This window comes from Chamaea fasciata, unplaced genomic scaffold (genome assembly GCF_029207755.1).
Source record: "Chamaea fasciata isolate MVZ Bird 193981 ecotype frontalis unplaced genomic scaffold, bChaFas1.0.hap1 SCAF_12, whole genome shotgun sequence".
Classification (NCBI taxonomy): Eukaryota; Metazoa; Chordata; class Aves; order Passeriformes; family Sylviidae; genus Chamaea; species Chamaea fasciata.
Genome location: NW_027094097.1, coordinates 8,942,836 through 8,965,692, shown reverse-complemented (window position 1 = coordinate 8,965,692; position 22,857 = coordinate 8,942,836). Strand labels below are relative to the sequence as shown.

Sequence of the window (22,857 nt, the reverse complement as noted above, 5' to 3'; positions counted from 1 at the left end):
GCTGCCTGGTCTGCATTCCAAACTCCACATGTTCTCATATCCCAGTAACACAAGAGGGTGAGACAGCAGCAGGGGAGCAGTAGGAGTAATCACCAACATTCCTCTTTTTTTTTTTCAAGACAGGCAGTTATGTTAAAAATAAAAGTTTCTACTATAACATGCTCCTTGGGCTTTCACTCTTATTTAATTGTAGCTCAAAACATTTAAAGGTAACCATTTTCTCAAGCCCCTTGCTTTTGTGGGGCTCAGGTTTCCTGCTAAACCAACAGTAATATCCACCCACACCCAACACACCTACACCTGGGCCTCTCTGGTTCAGCTTCCTCACTTGTGGTAAACTCAACAGGGGCCCACATGGAATGCAACTGACTCAAAACTCATGCGTTGCTCACAGAAAACTCTCCTACCAAAATATACCTGTTTCCAACCCAGCTGCTCCTGCAGAGGCTTCAGCAGAGCTCCAGGGCTGTGAGCACCTGGCTCAGCATGGAGGGGTCTGTGCAGCACACAGAGCTCACCAGCACCGCAGCAGCACAAGCGCCACACGAGACAACGGGATGGACTGATGGCAGTGTCACAGGGGTGGGTGGGGCATCAGACACATTTTCAACACTTAACATGCATTCAAAACCCCCTAAAGCTTCTCAGCTCTAAGTTCATTAAGCAATAAATCAAAGTTTTCTTCTCCATTTCATCTTCTTCTATAAAATTCCATATTTGTGACCCTACGACAGAGCTATGACTTCTTTTTCTGCATACCCTATTAACTAATTAAGAATAAACTTCTAAATGTAAACCAACTGAAAATAAAATTAATAAAAACATAAAAACACAAGAATCAGTGAAAATGAAAATGTCAAAAAACAAATATCAAAACCAAAGAAATTTATTTCCGTCAACAAAAATACAGAATACAAAATGACACTGGTCCCATGGGCCCCCTGAACGTACTAAAGACAGGCACAGGCTGCTGCAACCCCAGCCAAAGCTGCTCTACTAATTCATAAGGATCTCCATTTGCACGAGTCTTGCGTTCGTGTCTCCCGATGTTCTGTATGGGATCATCCCAGCAAACATTATCAGTGCACGAGCTTGAGACTGAAGTTGCTAAAAAACAGAAAAACAAAGTACAGTTACTTTAGTATCAAAAAAAATTTACAACGATACAATACTCTTCAAACCAGCACATGTAATCTTTATTTCTCAGAGCTGCTCTCTGGAAAAGGAGTCTCTGCATTTGGAAGAAAATCCAATTATTCCCTTTTCCAACGATTAAAAGCATGTCAAGTTACCCTTTTGCTTAAAAATAATCCCGTTTATTTGAAAATACCTAAGAAAAACCATTTTCAGCAATGTGGGGCATTACTGTCCTGCAGCAATCTTGAAATTTCTGCATGAAGTGGGCTTTCCCAGGGCAACAAGATTCCATCCCACCTTGCAAAACAAAGTTGAACCTGTAGAAATGCAGCATTAATGTTCTCAGAGCAGAAGCACTAGAAACAGATCAGAGATGTCACACATAACTGGAGATCTCCAGCATCAGCTGCAACATACCAGTCTCCTCAAAGGCTCTTCCTGCCAGTAACACAAGGAAAGCAGAAGCACCAAGCCCACTCAGACCTTTGCCCAAAGCAAGCAAACCCCTTCTTGCACACCAGACGACTACAGAACAGCTGAAGGAATTCAGGAGTAATTTGTTTCATTTGTTAAAACTGTTTTTAAAGCAAAAGGACAGTCATTCCAATAACTAGTAGGAGAGAGAATGCAGAAAACCCAAATCTTTGTAGAAAACTGTTCAGACTGTTTTGTCTGCTAACAGGTGTTTCTTAAATATTAACTATCTCAAAATTACTGTACTAGAAGATCCCACTGTTCAAATCCTGCTTTCACCTACTGACTGCAGGAAAAGCCAAAGGTTTTTTTAGGTTTCTGTTGGCACATGGATGGTAAATCTGAAAGCAGGAACTTACAAACTGAGAAGTGACCGAAGTCCATTCCACAGTTGGGAACTGTTATAAACACCATCCCCAATACCTCTTTGGCCAATTTCCCCCTTTTTTCAGGGTGATGTTAAACCAGTCTGTTACTCAACAGCCACAGAAAAGCTTTGGAGGCTGAGAATGGAAAAGCTGGGAGAGTCTTCCCTAGACTGACCTACTTGCTAACATCTCCCAAGACAGTTTCCCTCCCAAGCTGTCAGTTACCACCAGTGGACTGGCAACTTGACAAGGTGGCCTGGAAATCACTCATTCTATTCCAGTCAGTCTCCCAGCCTGCTCCCAAATGTGTTACACACTGCGGCTGTGTAATTATGTCTGAGCTGCTGCTTTTCAGTGGAGGTCAAAACAGGTGGTAGATGAAAAGAAACAAACATGTCAAGGTATCTGACTTTGGAGTTACAGTATTAAGAAGAAAAAACTCTCACCATGACTAAGAAGGGCTGAGGAGCAGTGTGAGTCATGTTCCCTTTACCTTTACAGCAGCAATGATACCAGAGCTGGCTTATTTTTAAAAACCAAAACAATACTTTGGGAAGAACAAACAGAGGTTTGCAGAGGTTAAGAGCGGCCTGGAGGTCTAGATGTTCTATTGCCTGTAATTACTTAATGAACGTTAGAGTTACTTGCAATTTTAAATAAGACCACAGATAATAAAGAAAAAAAAAGTAATTCCATTCATGACCTAATTTTGCCAAGATACTGCCCTTGGGCTGCTTCAGAGAGTTCACCACCCCTGACTAGGGCGAAGAGCCTATGACATTGCTGTCATGCACTCACATCTGGGTCAGGGCTGTCACCACAGCCATAGTTTCTAGCACTACAGGCTGGGCTCCCTGCAATCTCTGCCTGAAATCTGACAAAATGGATCAGGCCAAGTGGGACAGGACTTTGTTCCCTCATTCCCGAAACTAATTAAATATATACATAAAAGAAAAAATACTCAAAACACAGCTTGGGTGATTTCATTCTGAAATAAACACAATGCAGAAATGCCAGCTCTGACCCCAAACCTGATGTTTTCTAAGTCAAGTCCAGTCCACCTCCAAAGTGGGACAGGAGATGTTTAACAGAGCGCATTATTGGGTTCAGGGAGGCTCCAGCAGTACTACTCCTCTCCATCCTGCCCATGCTGCCAGGTCCATGCTGTTCCAGCTGAAGTCCCACCCATGGCAGCAGGATGCCACTCAGGGTGGTTGGCAGAGCAGTGCTTGGCACCAGAGGACAAATACAAGGGCTCTGATCTCCTCTCTGGGGGACGCTGTTCCCTGCTACGTAGAATAAGCCTCAGAGTTACAAACAGCAACTATCTTTTTGTCTGATGAACAGAGAGATCTGAATCTGCCTGTTCTGATGGATCTAAAGAAAAAGCCAGGGATTTCAAAGACCTATTCAAGGAAAGGTAATTTTTCACTTGCATGTCTACTGGGCAGTGTGCCAAGATTGTTAAAGCTTCCAAAAGGGCTTGATTTCCCTATAAATTTGATTTCCCAGTGAATATAGAAATGCTGCCCTTCTCCCAGGGAAGTTCAGGAGACATATTCTTGTCATGCACAGCCTGCTGAAGCTCATGTCCGCCATCTCTGTCCAGGTGAATGAGATTTTGCTGAAGAAACACCTCTCTCCTCACGTCTGTAATGCCCTCATTTCTTCACACCAAAATTGCCTGAATTGCCTCCCAACTGAAACAATCTAAATTCCCTGCTCCTGCAGTCTTGGAAGAAATTCTTGAGGGTAAGAAAAAAGGGCAACACATGCTAAAGCCATTCTTACCCTACCTTGAATGTGCCCAGGCCTCTTTTTTGGTTGTTTTTGTACATGCAAATCTTTAGGCAGACAGGAGCTACAGGGCAGTAGGTTTTTTCTCTTGCTAATCCTACATTAGCAGATTTACACTCCCTTGTGACACTCTAGTCACAAAGCTGTTCTCTTATCCCCTCCCTGACACGAGAGGCAGTGGACACTTGTCCCCTATGATGGCAAAGGACAGCTTGTACTGCACATGGCAGCCAGAGATCTGTGACTCAGAAACCCCACACTCCCAGCATCACTGACACCCTGCTGCCATGAGATCCCATCACAAGGCCTGGAGCTTGATTAACAAAACTTGAAGCCTGAAATAAAGAAAATTTTCAAGGGTTTTTAGCAAGGTACATTATCAGTCCATCTCCACAACTGTGATAGCACGAGAGTGCAGAGTGCACGAGTATGAAGTGGTGTTCACACTGAGCACATGGAGCAGCCCATGGTATTCATCCTGAGCGGACACCTGACAGCACTCCACCCCGATGGAGATGCCAAATCCTTCTATATGAGGCATAAGACTGAAATCACCAAATCAAAACAAACAGTTCACTTGGAAAGCAGGGAGCAAAGGCACTCTTTGCTCAGTGCCAACCTTGTGAAGACACACAGCAAGTGACAGATGGTGTTAGCCTGGGACTTCTTCACACGTGTAGAGTTTAAGGTGGGAGAAACCCAAGCAGTGTGTACCCTTCTCCAGTGCTGCTGATCTAGAGTACAAGCACTCCTGTGAGGCAGGATCCCTTAGCTCTCGCAGGCTGTAACCCAAAGACAAAGGCTGTACTGTTATCTGAGCCTTTTATTTTTCTATGTAATTTAAAAATGCTACTAAGATTTTTACCAATATTACAATTTACAGATCAAAGACACTTCTGCAGCTGACTAAAGCCTGGAATAAAGCTGGCTATGGCCCAAGTTGGTTTTTCACTCTCAGGAGTTGATATTTATTTTCTAATCTGTTAAGACAAGATGAATGGTTTGGCCCTAGCTTCAAATGCCGGCAGAAGCTTTAACTTAGTGAGAGTTACAAACCAACCCTGGCTGGAATTAGGCTGTGAACCCTTCTGCTCAACCCCACATGCTGGCAGGTGAGTGCTCACAAATTTGGCTGTGCCATTTAAATGCCACCTGTTCTGCAGCTTGCTGGAGGTGGAGGCTCCCATCAGTGGCTTGGGGAAATGCCTCTGCACCAACTTGAGCAGTGAAGTCAAACCCACTGTTGTCATGCATTTCAACAGCAGCCAGACCAAGCACTGCTGCAAGCTGCCCACTCCCCGCAGGGGCACCAAAACAATGCTGGCATTCACCAAGGGGATGTGCTCAAGCATCTCGGTGTTTCATCCAGGAACACCTGGAAAATATTGGCCTGCATCACTACAGAAGCAAGATGAGAAGAAGAGGTAAGGCCTTTCCACCAGAAATGGGCACTTACTCAAATGAAAGGAGTGGCTTTCAGGTTTTTAAAAAGCAACAGCTCAATTGTCAAGGCAGCAACATCAACCATCCTACAGACACTGCACTTTGCTCATTTGTTTTACCATCTAAGATTCCACTAAGAAGGAAGTTCTCTTGCTAGGAGGTGAATATAGACGTACTATCTCCATTAGCTCAACGTCATTTAAAGCACTATCACAGACTCAGCATGGCTTAGGCTGAAAGGGACCTTAAAGATCACCCACTTTCAACCTTTCTTTACACAAAGCTGAAGGCATCAGAGACCATCCTTGAGACTAAGCTACTGGACAAGCTCAGCAGACCAAGACTCTAAGTAACTGAGCAAGCCAAAACCAAGACCATTAGAGATTCACAGTTACTTGAAGCCCAGCCTCTTGAAACCAGCAGAATACAGGAAAACTTGTCAGGCAGTGAGGATTATATTCTTACCGAATCTCTGTCTTCCATTACCCGCTGGGGTCTGGCAGGAGTGGTTGGGCTTGTGCCTTTCATCCTCTTATACTTGGTGAATAAAATATTCATGGTTGCAAGCAGGACCTCAGACAAATTGTGTTTGATCTACACAAAGGAAGGGGGGAAAAAAGACACATTGCAGCAAAAGCAGGTTGACAGAACCATGAGCCTTACTATACAGATTCCTGTAACAGTCATAGGTGTAGTGGTTACCCCTGCTTTGGCTGCATCATCCAGCCGAAACACTACCCAGAGCTTTAAGACAGACATGCCCAATGGCTGCACCTTCATGTTTGATAGCAGCAAGTCAGATAAACCCCCCAAAGCACCCAAATACACACAACGACTGCCTAAAAAAAGAAGTGTCACCCTCCAGTTAAAACAGTTCAAGAGCAGTGACAGCTTTCCACTATGCTTCATTTGCTAATACACAAATCCATTAATTCCTCTAATTTAGAGGGAAGGAAACAAACACCCTACAAATGCTTAGTGACCATTAAAAGCACAGAAGAACTAGGTCACCAGCAGGTTAAAAATTTTCAATATTCTGAATTCTTGAATGAAACTCAGTAAGCTCAGGGAGGCTCACATCTGCAGATAACCTACTTCAAAATGGAGACAGGATTTCTGGGTAGTGAATTCTAGTGCTCAAAAGAGCAGCATTAAGAAGAAAAAGTTGCAAGCCAAGAGTCTACTTGTATGAAATCAAAATAATCTTATCCTTTTTCTCCCTTAAAGAATAAGAATGATGAGATGACAAGGTTTTAAGATTCTTTTAACAAAGCAAAAGGCTTTAGGGAGCTAAACCCAACACATTACTTACTTCATCACTAAAATTTCGGAAGGCAGCGACTCTCTCCTTGACGCAATCTTGGCTAAGAGGTACAAGCTTCAGGCGTTCAATAATCTTCAAAAAGAAAAGCAGGAATCAGGACAGATAATCACCATTCTATGTACCATATAGTAATAAAGTGTGTTTTTGAAGTGTTAATGAAATACTTTTGTTTCCATTCACGAGAAATAATTTCATTGTCATTTACTGGTTTATCTCCACTTTGTTGAGTAACAGGAATATTTTGTTCGATGTCTACAAAAAAGCTCCAGGAAGATCATCCTGTTTATCAAGCAACAGGGAAGAAACACCTTTTTAAATTCCTGTAACATTGCAGTCCCTTCTAACTCATTAAATACAATTTTTAAAGTGATGTTATTTGAGACATTCTGGGCTTTCAAGGGCATTAGGAAGGCTACACTTCAAACAGAACTCTTGAAACTTACATCAAAGGCCCTGTCAACGTGACCAGCATGATATTCATCAAAAAACGTGATTAAGTCTAGCAGAAGGTAGAAGGTGGAGTCAATGGATTTCTTTGCACTTATCCCCTGCGCTTTGTACCTGAAAGAAATTGTGTTACAATTTTATTGTGCAAAATGGCAACCGTTTATAATTGTGCCCTTGCAATTCTTGGAAGTGGAGACATCAAACTCAAGGACAGAGGGCATTTAACAAAGGACAGCTTTCATTTTCCTTAACCAGGAGGCAGGATTTTCACAGGTTGTGCCTTTTTAAAAACACTGTTAATCACTTCCAGTTTTGCATCAAATCCAGCATTTGTTTCCTTTAAAATGTTTACATTTCCCACATTCATGGGGAAACAGTGCCAGGCAGCAGAGACCTGCAAGGCAAGCTCTGTACCAGCATGTTTAACACGCTGTTTTACAGCAGACAATCCTCCAGCACAACTGCCTGCTTCAGGCAAGAAGTTAAGACTTAAAAGATGGATTAAGAGCTCCTGCACACTCTCAGGAGCTACACTGGCTATAGGATGAACTGGAGGGCTGCCTGCTCTCACTCCTAACTGCATGAGGGCACAAAGCAGCTGTTTCCCCAAGAGTGGTGATGCAAATGAGCCATGCAGCCTCTTGACCATTTCGTTGGGTGTCTCCCCTGCTCCAAAAGCATCACAAGAACACACACAGGAGGAATGCTGCACCTCTACAGCACTGTCATCAGGACAGTACACAAGGAAAAGCCCTGTCTTACATTCAACTGGCAAGAAGATGTACTAGTCAGAATTGCTCTGGCTTTGCAATCACCCAGATTTGCAGCTGTGAAGTGGCATTATTTCACAGTAGTATTTAGTGCTTTTAGACAGATCAAAGCATGTAGCAAACCCAAAAAGCCCATTACAGCCTTTGCTGAAGCTTTAACTCAAGCCATAGATTTAATTCTCTTTAATGTCTGCCACCAAATCAGTCTCTCACTAAGTCAATACGGCACCAGTTTTCACTTGATCCCAGCCTGCCGAAATGAAGGAAGGGCTGACTAAGAAGGAGTGACTGGCAAATGCCACTTGTCAAAAGAAGAATGGCAAAGGCCTCTGATGGAAATCAATACCTCTCTGTATTTGTCTTCCCAATTTCAAAGTGCCAGCAAGTGGGCTTGCTTTATTTTTATTCTCTCTCCAGCTCAATGGTTGATAAAAACCAGTAAGGCATTTCTCATAAGTATCCACATTTTGCTCTAGTAAAATACAGGAATTGTCCCCGGCAGTCACTGTACCAAGATGCACCAAAAGGTGACGATTTTAAAAAATCATGGACATATTTTGCAACTACAGCTTTTCAGAATCAAGTTATTCCTAACTTCTAGCTGCTAATGAATCTTGAGTACTGATGTCTCTCAAGCACATACCCTAATTAGTATACAGCAGGGGACATTCCTTTCAGTTGCTTCCTTTCTTTTCTGGACACCACACGGTACTTGGCTATATAACAGGCTGTGGAAACGAGGTACACTGCTTGCATTAGCCATACACAGCTCATCTTAAATACTCCCTTTTTAGTTTTCATTAAACAGCAGTTTTCAGACAGCTACTGAACTACTGTTACAACTCAAAATTACTGGGTTCATAGCAATTTCAAACAAGTGAATTGCATGCAACGACCCAGTGACTGTTACAATATTTTGCTTTGAAGTCAATATAAAACATGCAATTCATGATATTTATTGCTCCTTAACAGACTATCTCCAGCTGGCAATCCTGATTCACCTACAGATAAAACTTCTTGCCAAATTTACCTGACCTGCCCCTGAAGATTTCTGGTTTCAGTACTGCAAGCCATCACGAGCAGGACAGGGTAAATTCTGACCTCTTCTTTGTCTTTCTAAATACACTGCAGTGGATGCCACAGTCCAGCCTGCAGAAACAATGTCAGGAACCAACACCCACAGCACCGACAGTCCCAGGTCACGTCAAGGTGAACCACCCAGTCCTGCCCGTACTTGAGTCTTACCTCTCAGCAATGGAATGGGCCATGTTCTTCAACCGCTCCTTGTTAGACTGGGGAGTGCTGATCTGGGGAACAGCTGGACTAAGGAGCTTGTTCATCAGTTCTAAAACTTTGTCAGGGTTCTGTTGGCATTAAAATTACACGAATAAAAGGAACATGATGGAACATGGTGCCTTAATCTCACGGAAAAAGCAGAAAAGTCTCATGCAGTGGTGTCTACTGCAAACCCAGAGCCACATCCCTCCCATAAAGAGCCAAGATCATACTAACTATAAGCAACATAATGATGCTGGGTCACAAGAAAAAGCATTTCCCCCTAGTTTTTCTCTACAACAGAGGTTATGGTTGTATCCACTTCTATTTTAAAAGGAAACAAGAGTACTCAGTATAAAGACTAAGTATTTCAGACTTCAGTTCAACATCTATGAAATTGGAAGAGTACACTCCAGGTAAATAACTGCACTAGACAGAATTAAATCATGTGTGGGGCACTCTCTTCAAAAGAGCACATTGATCAGGAGCCACAATGTCCTAAATCAGAATCCCTGGAGCACAATCCATCTGGATTTGCTAATTAAAATATCTCTTCATGCAGCCTGTGGCTCTGTTCTTCCAGCAGCAGAAATAAGCTGCTTGAATAAGGGCAATTCAATCTCTGAGATGAAATTTAACCTCCTAATCACAGTTAGAAGGTTTGGAAGAGGAAAAGGTGAAACAAGTACATACTTAAGGCAGCACACAAGACATACCTTTGCAAGGTCATAGAGTTTTGCAGCTTCTTCAAACAATCCTTTATTTTCTGCTGCAGAAGCCACTTTGTTAATAATGGATTTTGTGTCACTTGTAAACTTGTCTATCACTCCAGGCTAAAGAGGTGAGACAAAAATGAAAAGAGAAAAGAGGAATCAGAAGGCTCAAACACTCCAGAATATTCTGTCAAGGCAATGAATATTTTACATGCTGGCTTATGACTGGAATGGCCTGTACATTTCCATGGGAATGTGCAAAAGTGAGACATTAAAAATAGAATGAGCTCTTTTGCAAGAGGGACTCTCTCCTAAATGGAATCAGCACTGAGACATCGTTGGTTTCTAATTCATTCAAAATGACCCAGATAAAATAACTCAGAGTTTGAGCTGTTAATTGCTGATGACACAGAGAAGAAAATACAAAAGATTTCAGCATAGAGCATTCCAGAGGCTCCAGGGATGCAGTTTGTTTATACTGGCATGACAGATTGTGAGTGAAATCTCACACAGATAAATGAAAGGGCAACAAGAATTTTAAAGCAAATAATAAACACATAGAATAAAAGAGATGATAGAGTCAAGAATATCTGGAAATTACTGTAGTTGAGGATGCAAAAATAAGACTATATCATCTAGAAGAATTTATTCTAAATTTAAAATTGTTGGTTTCACATCAAAGAAAATACAAAACAACAAAATATTTGTAAAGATTACCAAGTTACCTTGCTCTCCTGTATACAATCTCACTGCTTTTGAAATGACCAAATAAAGACATCTAAAAGAAATTCCTGCCAGAAATAACTTTCCCCGCCTATTTTTGACAGTAGTATGAGCCCTAATCTTAAAATCAAGATGTAAATGATTCTACAGTCTGCTTTACACAGAAATCTTCCAAAGTTGTCGCAATAAAAAGAAAAACTTCATTGGTGATCTAAAATTTTCATCAACTGCATGCACTCTCCTGTTTCCAGGTAAAACCTTAAGGATTCCTTAATCTTCTGACTGTGTAATCTTACATTTTACTATTATGAAACTGCTTTTGCACTGGAAGTAAGATCCATCACATCTAAAAATAGCTGAACTTTAATCCAATACTTACTCTTCACCTATATGAAGGTCAGATCAGCTGTGGCTATGCTTGTGGTCTGTTAGTCCTTGCTCCTTTAGTTACAAGGATTTTTGAAGGACTGCAATACATTTCTTCTGTGAGGCAAATGAGGATGTCATAAATCACTTTCACATGCACACCTTGGTTAACAGAACACACCCACACACCCACCTAAACTGAATTCCATTTCCTACTGGGAAGACAAAATTCTGACCACACTAAAGTTACCGATGCCATTTGCTTCTTCAATTACACCAGCTGTCTAGAGGAACATAGTTTGGTGTGCAGTTTCTGACCTGCCTTTTGTTAGGGCAGGTCACAGATTATTCTGTAAAAGGATCCCATACTGGGAGAACTTGAAGGTATTCCAACACAAAAATAATTTAGCTAGTGAAAAACAAAGAGAAGCCAAATAGCCTCATGACTACTTTGGAAATCATACATAGGTTGTACTTTTAATGTAAAATATAAATTGTGAACTCACCTTCCTACTACCATCCTTTTCCAGCTTTCCAAGAATCATATCAAACTATATCCAGATAGGTATAAAGTAAGAAAAAAAGGAAACAAAAATAGAGAGATGAATTGCACATATATCATAACATATTTATTAAGTACAAAGACACAGTCATGGAATGAAAAACAGTGACCAATGTCAAAAGTATTTGTAACCAAATAACAGACAAAAAGACATGATTAAATGTCTTAAACATAAAGGCCATTGTAAGACCTTCTGTCGTCTTGGTCTGCATGAGGCAGAAAGGATAAGCAACTCTAAGACTGTTCTGACTAATAAAGATTTTAACGAAGAAATGAATTTCAGTTTAACTGAGGAAGGCAAAACGTGGCCAAACGCACCTCTCTGCTTTCAATTACTATTTCGCTAACGCAACGCAAGAACATATTCTCTCCTTGGCTGTCCTTCTCGTTCCTATAAAACAAAGAGAGGGAGGAAGGTACTTCTGTTTCTGAGAACCTTCCAGATAAGAACAATGAAGCAGTAATAACTAGGAGAATATCTAAGGACATATATTAGCTCCTACCTGAGAAAGTAAAAGTACTGCAGAGCTTCCCTTGGATCCGTTGATTCAAACTTACGGGTGTAAAGCATCAAAAGGCGCACAAAATTTAAACGTCTGACACCAGGAGGGTCACCAGCTTCATGGCTTACTGCAATGTCAGATACAGCACTGTCAGAGAATCTAATGCCAGGAAAATGCTGATCTTCAACTCATATTAGTCAGAACCATGATCCAGAGCTCTAATGCAACTAAAACAATTAACTTCTATGAGATTGTTCTGATAAATCTTTGATCAATCACACAGACCTGCAGTTCCTAGAAGGTACTCTGAGGGCTAGGAAAATCTTCCTTTACTGTAAAGTAAATAGGACTTACATAGCTGTGCACTCTGCCCAGATGCTTTCAGGAGCAATTTTAACTCAAACAGGACCAAAGCAACATGAACAGCATGACAGCGCAAGCGCTCTGTCCGGAAAAGAAATGCAATTGCAGCTTCAAACTGTGCTGTCAAGAACAACACTTGGAAGTAGAGGAAAGGTGGCTGGTTCACTGCAAAATGTGATTCACCTGAAAAAAAACACAACACACGCAGCATTTTCACATCGTTTTTATGATTTTGCAACCAGAGATGACTGACAGTGGATGTTTCCTGTCAAAGTGCATCATTACTTTTTATTAGGTGCCAGCTGAAATAAACACAGTACACAAAACTGAATTCCTAACCACACATCAGTGGCTCACCTACAACTGTGCCGCTGCAGATTTATTACAAAGGACCACAGCATAAAGACATATTCAAAAAGTGAAACAGAATAAACTGTTACTCAGAAAACTTCCTTTGTTCTTTTCAGACAATAAACAATCATCTCTGATAAATTCTCTAAAGACCACAACTTTTTGTCTTCATTTATACTTATGCCAAGTGGTACAAATAATGTTAAAAACCTGGATTTTCGTACTCAGTGACACCAACAGCAGCTTATTATATTTCTTTTCCACACATTTTTATGTGAGTGTGAGTGATACTACAAACTAGAAGGCTGTGGAGAATCAAGTTTTGTATGTTTTGGACAGTTCCAAGTGATTGAATTTTGATTGACTGAAAGACCATTACAGGAAAATGTATTCTATGGATGTTTTTAAAACCTTCTGAAGTGGAAGGAACTGTGACTTGGGTCCCCAGAAATTTCCTTGAAATACTAATATAAGGGAAAAGATGAACACCAGATGCACACAGAAGAAAATCTTGGAAATACATGCCTACATTAGGTAATGACCGCTTTTCTGTTCTGTATTCCCAAAACTGGAAGTTCTGCTAAAGGACTTTTGCATATTTATGGTGAGAGAAAGCAACCCACAATTAATGAAAAAAGGAGAAACAGCAGCAGTGTTGTTCACAGACGAGTATTCACTCTCTGGATTGCTGGGAAAACATGGGACTCATTCATCATATCTTACTGAAGTCTGCGTAACTCCAGAGTGAGAAGCAGGTTGTCCATGGACACCCTGAAGATGCCTGTCACTAGTGGAGAGCGGCAGTGTTTTTGTGTAGTCAGGGCTTTGTGTAATAACAACTGGAAAGTGTCCTCAGCAGAAAAGGACAAGCAAGACATCACTCTGTGGTTTCTCACCGTAGTCTTCCAGCAGCTGCTTCTGGAACTGTGATAATGTTAGCCGATCCTGTGGGGAGCTGGCACCGCCATCATCAAAACACACTTGGTTCAGCTAAAAAGCACATCCAAAAAAGAGAAGCACAGATATTGTCCCTTGCACAAGCAATACACTTAGAAGATATTCGTTCCATCTAAGCCCTTCCTAGGATTTGACCAACTGACCAGAAACTGCATCTAGTCACAACATCAGCTCCATCCACTGCTGGGAAGCAAAGATCTCTAATGCAGCAACAGCTGAAATCCATGCAGATATAACCCCAGGGTTCTGCCTCCATCCATGCCACCAAACTCTGATGCTAAGACTCTGACCACTCTCAAACAGCGTTTTTTGCCACAAATACAATATTAAGAAATACATCATTCTACCACCCTTTTTCCGTTAAAAGGGAGAAACAGGTACCAAACAGTATGTACCATGCCCTCACCAAAACCATAAGGATTTCAGAGATACTGACAGTATTGTCTTTGGTCAGTTCACACTGACATTTCAGACATCCATATAGGAAGGAGAATTCAAAAAGTCCTCATTATAGCAAGCTAATACTACTTGTAAAAACAACTGACAAAGATCAGTGTCAAATGAAGAACATGACACTTGCAAAGACAACTGTACCCAAACTAACACCTAATAGCACAGAGGGTAACAGAACAGCCCTGGGATTCATGTTCCCAGCCCTGCATTATCTTCAAGGTCAGGTCACATGCACTACATCGATGCAAAACACCAGATCTAGAAGTAGGAAGGGTAGCAGAGCAGTGGAGAAATGTGGTACCATTTAGACCTGGTCTTACAAAAGGAAAAACCAAAGACCACAACCCCAACACCAGACTTACTTTTAGCCAAAGATAATCTTCTGTTTTATCAGCAACTTCACTCTGGTTGTCTGTAATGTCACAACGGCCAATAATACAATAAACAGCCCTTTTGTAGGGGTCAGTGTTATTTCTCAGTGCTCGTCTGTAATGAAGACGCAGTTTATTTTCTGTGGCAGGAGACAGCCTAAGGAAAAGATTGAAGGAAAAGACATGAAACCCATTCTCCCTGTATGAGGAAACCTGGATACAAATCAATGTAAATAGGTGCATATCCACAGCAAAGGCATAATGAAGCATAAAACAACGGGCCAATACTTCTTGCACTTCCTGTTCATAACTGTAGGTAAAAACTTTGCACACGTGAATTTAAACACATAATTAAAGTTATGGAGGATCATCTTCAAATGCTCACTGCAGGGAAAGAAACCACATACAACAGTCACTTTAGGGGTACGTTAATACTGTGGCAGATGAGCTATTTTTGTCTCTGCTATGCATCATTTCAGGAAAAAAGAGCTCACAACACCTTTGGAAGTCTGTGTTAGTAACTAACAAGTGAGTAGGTCATTGTACCATGAGGTCTTTTAGGAGAGACATTTTCATCATTATTAAACACTGTCATAATGTTCTTTGTCACTCTTTTTTTGCAACCTCTTGTTGAGAATTTTACAGAATTTGATCAATAAAGTGTTCTCCTAGACTAAGGCATTGTTTGTCAAATCTGTAGGCAGAGCCCTTTTTCATAGCATTTATAAAACCAAAATAAATCTATTATGTTGTAGATCATAAAAGTGTTTGTAATGAAACAATGACAGTACCTTCAACAAGGTTTCTGCAACAACCTTGATATAATAAGCACTCCTAGATACTCTCTATAAAACAGGTTGATCTGTAGAATACCATGGCATACCATACTCTGTAAATGGCACGTGGATTTTAATCCTTTCAGTTTATTTTGTTAGCTTGGTTAGTTAATTTTTATTGGTTTGTTTGTTAGTTTTTTTGTTTTTTTTTTTTTTTTGAAATTCACTCCAAGTGGAAAGATGGAAAAAAAACCCACTGAGGAGTTCAGAGCACATCTTAGGGTGCACTAACTCAACCACTTTGCAACCACATCAGCAGCAGTTTGGCCAATGGCCTCTGTCCAGTGCTAGACCGCAAAAACTGGAAGAGGAGAATAAACACCAGAAAGATGTGAGAGTGAGGCCTCTGAAGGCCTCTAACAAACACTGCTTGCTTTCCCTGTGTAGCATTCTTATGAAAACAGGTGTAATAAGAAGTGTTCCCCAAAGGAAATTCAGCTAAAATAAGCAACAGGGGAAATAAAAAGATACAGGATTCATGACAGCAGCTTAAATCTGATCTACTGTATGCCATATCCCACTGTTACACTGGGCTTATCCTTCTGTAAAAAACTAAAGCTACACCAACACTGTGTTATTTTTGAAATGTAAATTTTTGAGTATTTTCAAAAGCTCTTTCTCTGTTGAGATTTCTCAACTTCAAAGCCACAAATTAAAATATGCAAACTTCTACATGTAATTTAAGTAGGTAATATAAACATCAGGCAGCCATCACCACCAGACGAGACATGAGCTTTTTGTATTTCTACTCAGCCACTGATAATTTCACTACTCCGCAGCAATTCCCACCCCTCACAAAGATCCTTCCTAGTTCCCAGTTACCTTCTGTCTTTACTGTGCATGTACTCCTGGAACCAGGTTTTGAACTCTCCCAGCTGGTGCTGTGCCCGTTTCACCACGTGCATGGCTGCAGTCAGATCTCCGCAGCGCATGCAGTAGTAAATCAGTGCCCACACAGGATGGCCCTCCACCTCGCCATCCTGAAAAGAAAGCAGGACATATTTAATTTTTTCTTAAAAGCAACATATTTGAATGATTTTTCTTTATCCTTTGCCTCTTTCATTATTTCTGCCCTTACACCCACAGTCGTATTGGTAAAAATAATTTGTTTGTTACAGAAGCCAGAGGTCATGAGGGTTAAGTCCAGGCAAAGCTCAGCTCGTCTCAGCAGTGAAAGGTGCGATTCTCTTCTGCTTGCCCAGATTTCAATTCCGAGGGAGGTTCTGAGAATCCCAGAATTAGTATATTATATCCTCCCCGCACAGGAGATTGATCTTGGTTAGGCCACCGAGGTATTAAAAACATTTTCAGTGAAACAGAAAGATATCGAACTGATCACTGGTCTTAGCAGGTAAGAGACAGCTAGTCTTAGCTGTGTGCTCTCCAATGCTATAATTTATTATTTCTTCATTTAACTTTTATATTTAATTTTTCGACCCGGACAGCCTATCTGATAATTTTGTAGACGCACAGCTATGCACTTTTTACTACATGCAGGTAAGAAGGGTTTTATTCAGATTCCTAAATAAAAGGCCCAGGCTATAATTCAGATGAGTTCACTACACACTTGGTGATGGTTTCACCACCTTACAATAAACATAAAAAAAGACAAAAAGCAAAACAGGGAGATTAAGTTACTGCTTCTTTGAACCATTACAGGTGCATTTTAATTCTTACTTGTCGATTTCTGAGATGATAACCAAAAGACACCATAATTTCTAGAACAGAACTCAAACTACTGAGCACCCACCATGCCTTTGGGACAAGGTCTGAACTCAAGAGTGATTCTGTCTGCCATCTCCTCTTTTCCTAGTGAAAAATTCTAGAGAAGGAGTAAGAGCCTGCTGCCCTAAAAGCAACTCAAATAACAGAAAAGTCACTGGAGGCTGCACTGGTTCTGCCTCTCTTCGGGGTGAACAGATTTGTGTTGTTATTTTGCCTCCCTGGTTGACAGTGCTGGCCATACCTGCAGACCAGGGACAGATGCTGGGAGTTTGATGTTCAAGAAGCTGCGGACCAGCTGGTAAGTGCCTGGGACTCCACCCAGCTGAGCCTGGTGCAAGTTTCCAAAGACTGTCACAAAAGTGTAATTTTTGTAACTGAAAAACAACACAAGCAAAACAAACATGAACAGACTGAGACACACCTGCCATAAAAACATCCACTGCCTTTCAGATCTGACAGAATTAACAATTTAATGGAAATTAACTCAATGTTCAAACATTATCATTATAACAAAATCAGGCACAATTTTCAGTCAGTTTAGGAAGATCCTTGTATTTAGCAGTCTCAGAAGACACCATGTTTGGAGTCTGTGGTGGACTGCTCCAGGTTCAACTCTCAATTATGAAGTTCCTGTTATTAGATTCTTGTTGTACAAAGCTAAGGTCACAAACATAACTGGCAAAAAGCCTTTCCACCCTAATACTTTAACTCTCAATCCTATCACGAAAGAACAGTTAAATACCACAGATGTGTTTGTATCTCCTTCCTGCCCTATGGAAAAATATCAGCCTTAGGGCTATGGACTTGCCAGAAGGAAATCCCAGAGAAAAAGGAAATTTAGAGAAATATAACTGATAATTATACAACATGGCAGCTTCAAGCAAATGTTTTAAAATAACGCATCAAAGCATTTATTCAAGGCAGATCAATTTGTCAAATACTCTTGTTTAGAAGCAGGAGTCTCAAAAATTTGTACACTGAAGGAACACTAAGTAAGTAACGCTAAGTGTACATATTTGTACACTAAGTAAGCAGCATCAATAAATGACATTAAGTTCTTCTTCTTTCTCTGCACATTAAGACTTGAGTACCATCAGAAATCTGAAAGATTATATAAGCAGGTATCAGAGTATCGTGATAAATAAAATTACAGCTGAAGCAAGTGCATACTCCTCAGGGCTTAAGATCACAGTTGTTACAAAGGAACTAATGTATTAACAGCTGTGAGTGGCATTACATCTTTTCCATATATGAGTAAGGGGCTGGTGAGGTGTAGAAACACTAGTATTAGCCAAGTCCCACCAGGGAAGAAAAGCTATGAAGCAAGGCACAGTGTTTGGGCACAGTGTTTTTTTAATTAAAAAAAAACCAAACCAACAAAAACCAAGCCTGAGAGGCGTGATCTTCAGAGCTGGGAGCATTGGGGAAGTACTACATATAACTAACTCCTAACTCCAGTTAGCAGTTAATGGCACTGTAAAAATTCAGCAAGTTGGATATGTGGCAAATCAGGTTAAGAGTCGCCGGCTCATCACACTCTGCTGAGACTGAGGAACTGGGAACAGAAGATCCTTCCGATGTGTCAGCTCCTCTGCGCACAGGCAGCAGCTGCCACCATCCCCGGGTGACACCGAGTGCTGATGGGGTGTGACAACCAACTGTGAGGGCCAGGAAGAGGCTGTGCCAGGAGGTGAGAGCATCTCTTCCCACAGTGCTGTGTCAGAGCGCAGTGCTTTCCACGCTCTGATGTAATCTATGTCCCTAACAAATGCCTACACACCACCCTGCAGTTATTGCTCGCATGGGCTGGAAGAACCTGTTGGCATCACATCACAGCTGCTAGGAAAGAGACACTGCAATATCCATCCACATGTGCAGTGAATGGGCAGCTTCACAGCTTGCAGCTCTCTGAGAACTCTATTGGTCAAGGTGTTTAGGCCCCCATGGTACTTGCTAATACACAGAGCAAAACACTTTCTACACTCTGAGAATCACTGCTACATGTCTCAACTTCAGCTTCTTCACATGTTCAAAAACTTTTCAGTGTAGAAATGACATGATCAGAACCTGACTCACTGCACCAGGTTTGTCCCCATGCTGTCCTCATGGGCTGCTGATAGCAATCAGAAGGCAGGCATATAGAAAAGAGGACCTTCTTTTGCAGAAGAGAAATAGATCACTTTCCTCAAGTAAAAAATCTTCACATATCACCATACATATATAGAATATTTATAAGCAACATAGAAGAAAGAAGAAAAGTCTTTGCATCTTTTAAACAACCTCCCCATGGATTCAAGGCCTTTTAAACTAGAACACTGTTAAACTAGAATGGTTCTTTATTTAAGTGGCTGCTATAAGCCCTGCACAATAAAAAAGACAGGCAAGAGACATGTTTGTGGCAGCACGAGGTAGCTGACTCTAAGTGCACTACAAAGTCATTCTGGCTTATTATTAGGGAAGTGTAGCAATCCACTCAGAGCAGCCATCTGACCTTTCCTCCAGGTAGTGCAGAGCGTGCCTCACGAACTCCATGCGCACCTCCATGTTGGTCCGGACCTTCAGGGCATCACTGGCAGGAACCAGGGTGACATCGGTCATTTGCTTCACCATGGCCCACATCTCAGAGATGTTCTATAAAAAAGTTGTTCCATGCCTCAGTGATTAGTACAGAGATGAACAAGCAATGTTGTTTTGAGCTACATAGTGTTTTGATGCTTAAGAAAAGCATAAGAACACAAAAGTAAATTCATGTCAGTTTAGATTTGTGATGGAGACACTGGAAATAGTCCTGAAGGTAAGCTGCTTCTGTCCCACGGAATTCAAATATCACAAGCTTTTTTGCATAGTTCTTGTTTAAGAAGATGGCTATAAAAGTTGTACCTGCAGTTGTCCCCAAAAATTGACAACTATTTCCAAAACTAGGCTGGGTACTTGGCATTCAGTCTCTTGCTCATTTCGAGTTCACACTTCCCACTCAAAATATACCACAGCATCATCAGCTTCGCATGTAAGCAATGGCTTTGGCTGCTGTTGGAAAGCTGTGTGATCAGCTGTGATAAGAAGTATCAAAAGGACACTGATCACTTGGACAAAGGCTCAGTTATAAATAAAAGTTGAAAACTATCCAGATCTGCTTATTCACAAGGACAAGATCATATCAGTGTTTACAGGACTAGGGTGTCCCTGCTGAAATGGCAAAATACTGAGAACTAACAGCACTGTTCACTTGGGCAAGGGCAGCTCTTTGATCTCGGTGCTTCAAAGCCATCCAAGAACACTGAAACTCCCCGTGCTGCCCCTTGCAAAACAGAGCTGCTCAGAGTGAAGATGCACATCTGTAATTCAGATCCAAAGGAAGGGTTTGCCCTTCAGCTTCTGAGCAGCTTTTTGCTCTCCCCATCTGCACATTTTTTTTCATGGCTTGACCCTGCTGCAGTATTCTCCTCCAGGCATTTCTCCAAGGCTTGTGCATTTGTTTTCTTTTTGGGGATGGAACAAGGCAACACAATTAAAGAAAGAGAAAAAAAAAAGAAAGTAGGCAAATCATTGATTTAAAGTCAGTCCTAGGGGTTTTATGCTTTGCTATGAGAGTCTATTTCAGCTCTGGCAGAGGTTGACTGAAGACCCTTTACCCCCAACTAAATGCCGTCAAAGGACATTAAGAGACCACATTTTGTAAACCAAACACAACAGAATCTATTTAAAATTAAAAGCAATTTTTCCCTCAACAGCTTATCACTTATGATGGGACACCAGATTCGTTTCTTCCTCGCTCTGTTAAGAAATTTTCCCCATGACCAACTTCATCGCAGGTGGGCCCTGCTGTACTGGAGAATATTCTGGTATTGCCTCTGTGTTTTCTGTGGAGCCATGCAATTTTTTTTTGGCAATATCAGTATTTTTCCCCCTGATGTCAGCAGGCTGTTAATCACAGCCTGAAAACAGCTTAAACACATTTCCTTATGTTAACTTACTGGCAGTACCTTATCATCCAGGCTTGCAGTAGCAGCACAAAGGTCCACCAGGTTAGGCTGCAGATGTCCATTCACTATCTTCTCATTATATATATAGATCTAAAACGTAATTAAAGTAAGCATGTTTAACAATATAAATTATGCTCTGCTCCACCCCCAGTCACAGCAGCAAAATTTAAATCAGGCTTCAAAAACAGTGCTCCCAGCAAGTCCCTCTGCTTCTCTCCCACATCAGCCACTTCCAACCCAATGGTAGAGGAACGAGCATCAGCATCACCCAAGCTTGCACGCCACCTCAAAGCCCCAGGCCTGCCCGAAGGCCAGCAGCAGCCCAGCTGATCAGGGGTTCTGCATGGCAGAGCACTGTGCTTAATGTCCTGTTAGACTAATTGCAGCTAATTGTTGGAGGACAAAGATTCAGAAGGGACCTGACAAGTGGATGGCTGCGATATTCCCCTGCATGGCAGTGTCCTACTTGCTGATGTGAAAGAAACAGGATTTTGCTGGTTTGTGGCAGCATTCAGGGAAATCTGACACAGGGAAATGAACAGAAATCTGACCCTTTAGAGCCTGCACTTAAATGTATGCACACACCTCCCTGTTTAAACTCTTGATTTTAACTGAGATTTGTCTACTACTCTCTATTCTACTCAGCCCAAAGACCTTCCGCTATGTCCAAAAATAATAATTCTCACTACTAGAAAGGCAATGCCATTGTACTTTAACTCCATTTGGCATGCAGCAGTACTACAACACGCCCAGGGTGCAGACAAGATGTAGAGCTCAGGACTGCAAACAGAATGCAGCCTCAGTGAAATTGTGTCTGTGGATGTCACCATGTTCTTAAGAGACAGTCTGAACTATCCACGAAGAACAATTAATCACTTCAGTGTAATTAAAAGACATTTCACGGCTGCTGATAAATGGAAGCAGCATGGATTTCCAGCACTCCTGCCTGACCTCCAGGTCTCCCAACGCCCCACTGAGGCCACAGGAGCCCCACACAGACTGCTGACACTGGGTTATTCTTGAACTGCAGCAGGCTGACAAAAGCACAGCTCAGCCAGGGCAGCTTCTCTGGAGCCCTTGCTGGGAGCACGCAGTGACTGCACCAAGTGTTTTGGTAGCAGAAGCCTGGCCACAAACACCACATTTCCAGGGCACATTGCAGCAGCCACTGCACAGCCCGTGACCCTGACAAGGGCCCACTGGCCATGGTGAATCCTCAGCTACCCCAGAGCCAGGACTGTTAGAGAGACTGGGCCTCCCATAGCCAAAAACCAGCACGGAGTAACACTGATGGCTTCAAAGCATAGACAATTATGCTTTAAAGAAGACCTTTACTGTGGGTATATTACAGTAGATATGAACTAAATTAACAAGCTGTTAACAGCCACTAAATCAAATGTATGCTTTATCAGCACAACCATGAACCTTTTACTATTAAGTTTCTTCCCAGTTACCATAACTGAATGCAGATGTAGGAAGACAGATGCACAAGCTGCTCTCTGCCTCAGCACAGACTGAGCCAAAGCACACAATAACAGTAATTGTGTGCAAATTAGGCAACACTTTGTCTCCGTCGTTTCACATATTCCATTTTGAAAAATCAAGTCCTTTTCTTTCACTTTGTTCTCAACAGTGCTAGTAAACAGATAATCTCAAATAACAACAGTAACAAATTGGTTATGTAAAGGTTTATCAGTTTTGCCTGAAAATTTCCAGAGGGAGTCTAATTCTACCAGGCATATTAATTCATAGCTGATGTACTAAAGCTTCTCAAAAGCAATGTCATTAAAATAGGATATAATTCAACAAACATCAGGATTAACATTTCAGCATATCTTTTCCTACACACATACATGAGAAAAATCATCTTCCACATATGAAAATAAAGGGAAGATAAAGCCTTCATTTGTAAACAA

General features: G+C 41.4%; 1 protein-coding gene across 2 annotated transcripts in view; it reads right to left on the bottom strand.

Annotated features, from left to right (window-relative positions):
* Positions 1 to 870: 870 nt before the first annotated feature.
* The window catches only part of NUP93 (nucleoporin 93), a 77,331-nt gene continuing 55,344 nt past the window's right edge, over positions 871 to 22,857 (bottom strand). For both annotated transcript variants that reach the window (XM_066194408.1, XM_066194409.1), the window contains exons 7-22: positions 20,942 to 21,031; positions 19,450 to 19,589; positions 17,200 to 17,332; positions 16,056 to 16,213; positions 14,389 to 14,554; positions 13,513 to 13,606; positions 12,257 to 12,448; positions 11,903 to 12,029; positions 11,718 to 11,790; positions 11,344 to 11,388; positions 9,752 to 9,868; positions 9,006 to 9,124; positions 6,987 to 7,104; positions 6,532 to 6,615; positions 5,685 to 5,813; positions 871 to 1,107 (exon numbers count right to left, since the gene is read on the bottom strand). In XM_066194408.1, the coding sequence (XP_066050505.1) occupies positions 997 to 1,107; positions 5,685 to 5,813; positions 6,532 to 6,615; positions 6,987 to 7,104; positions 9,006 to 9,124; positions 9,752 to 9,868; positions 11,344 to 11,388; positions 11,718 to 11,790; positions 11,903 to 12,029; positions 12,257 to 12,448; positions 13,513 to 13,606; positions 14,389 to 14,554; positions 16,056 to 16,213; positions 17,200 to 17,332; positions 19,450 to 19,589; positions 20,942 to 21,031 (1,896 nt within the window). In that variant the 3' untranslated portion in view covers positions 871 to 996. The remainder of the gene's footprint in view (positions 1,108 to 5,684; positions 5,814 to 6,531; positions 6,616 to 6,986; positions 7,105 to 9,005; positions 9,125 to 9,751; positions 9,869 to 11,343; positions 11,389 to 11,717; positions 11,791 to 11,902; positions 12,030 to 12,256; positions 12,449 to 13,512; positions 13,607 to 14,388; positions 14,555 to 16,055; positions 16,214 to 17,199; positions 17,333 to 19,449; positions 19,590 to 20,941; positions 21,032 to 22,857) is intronic.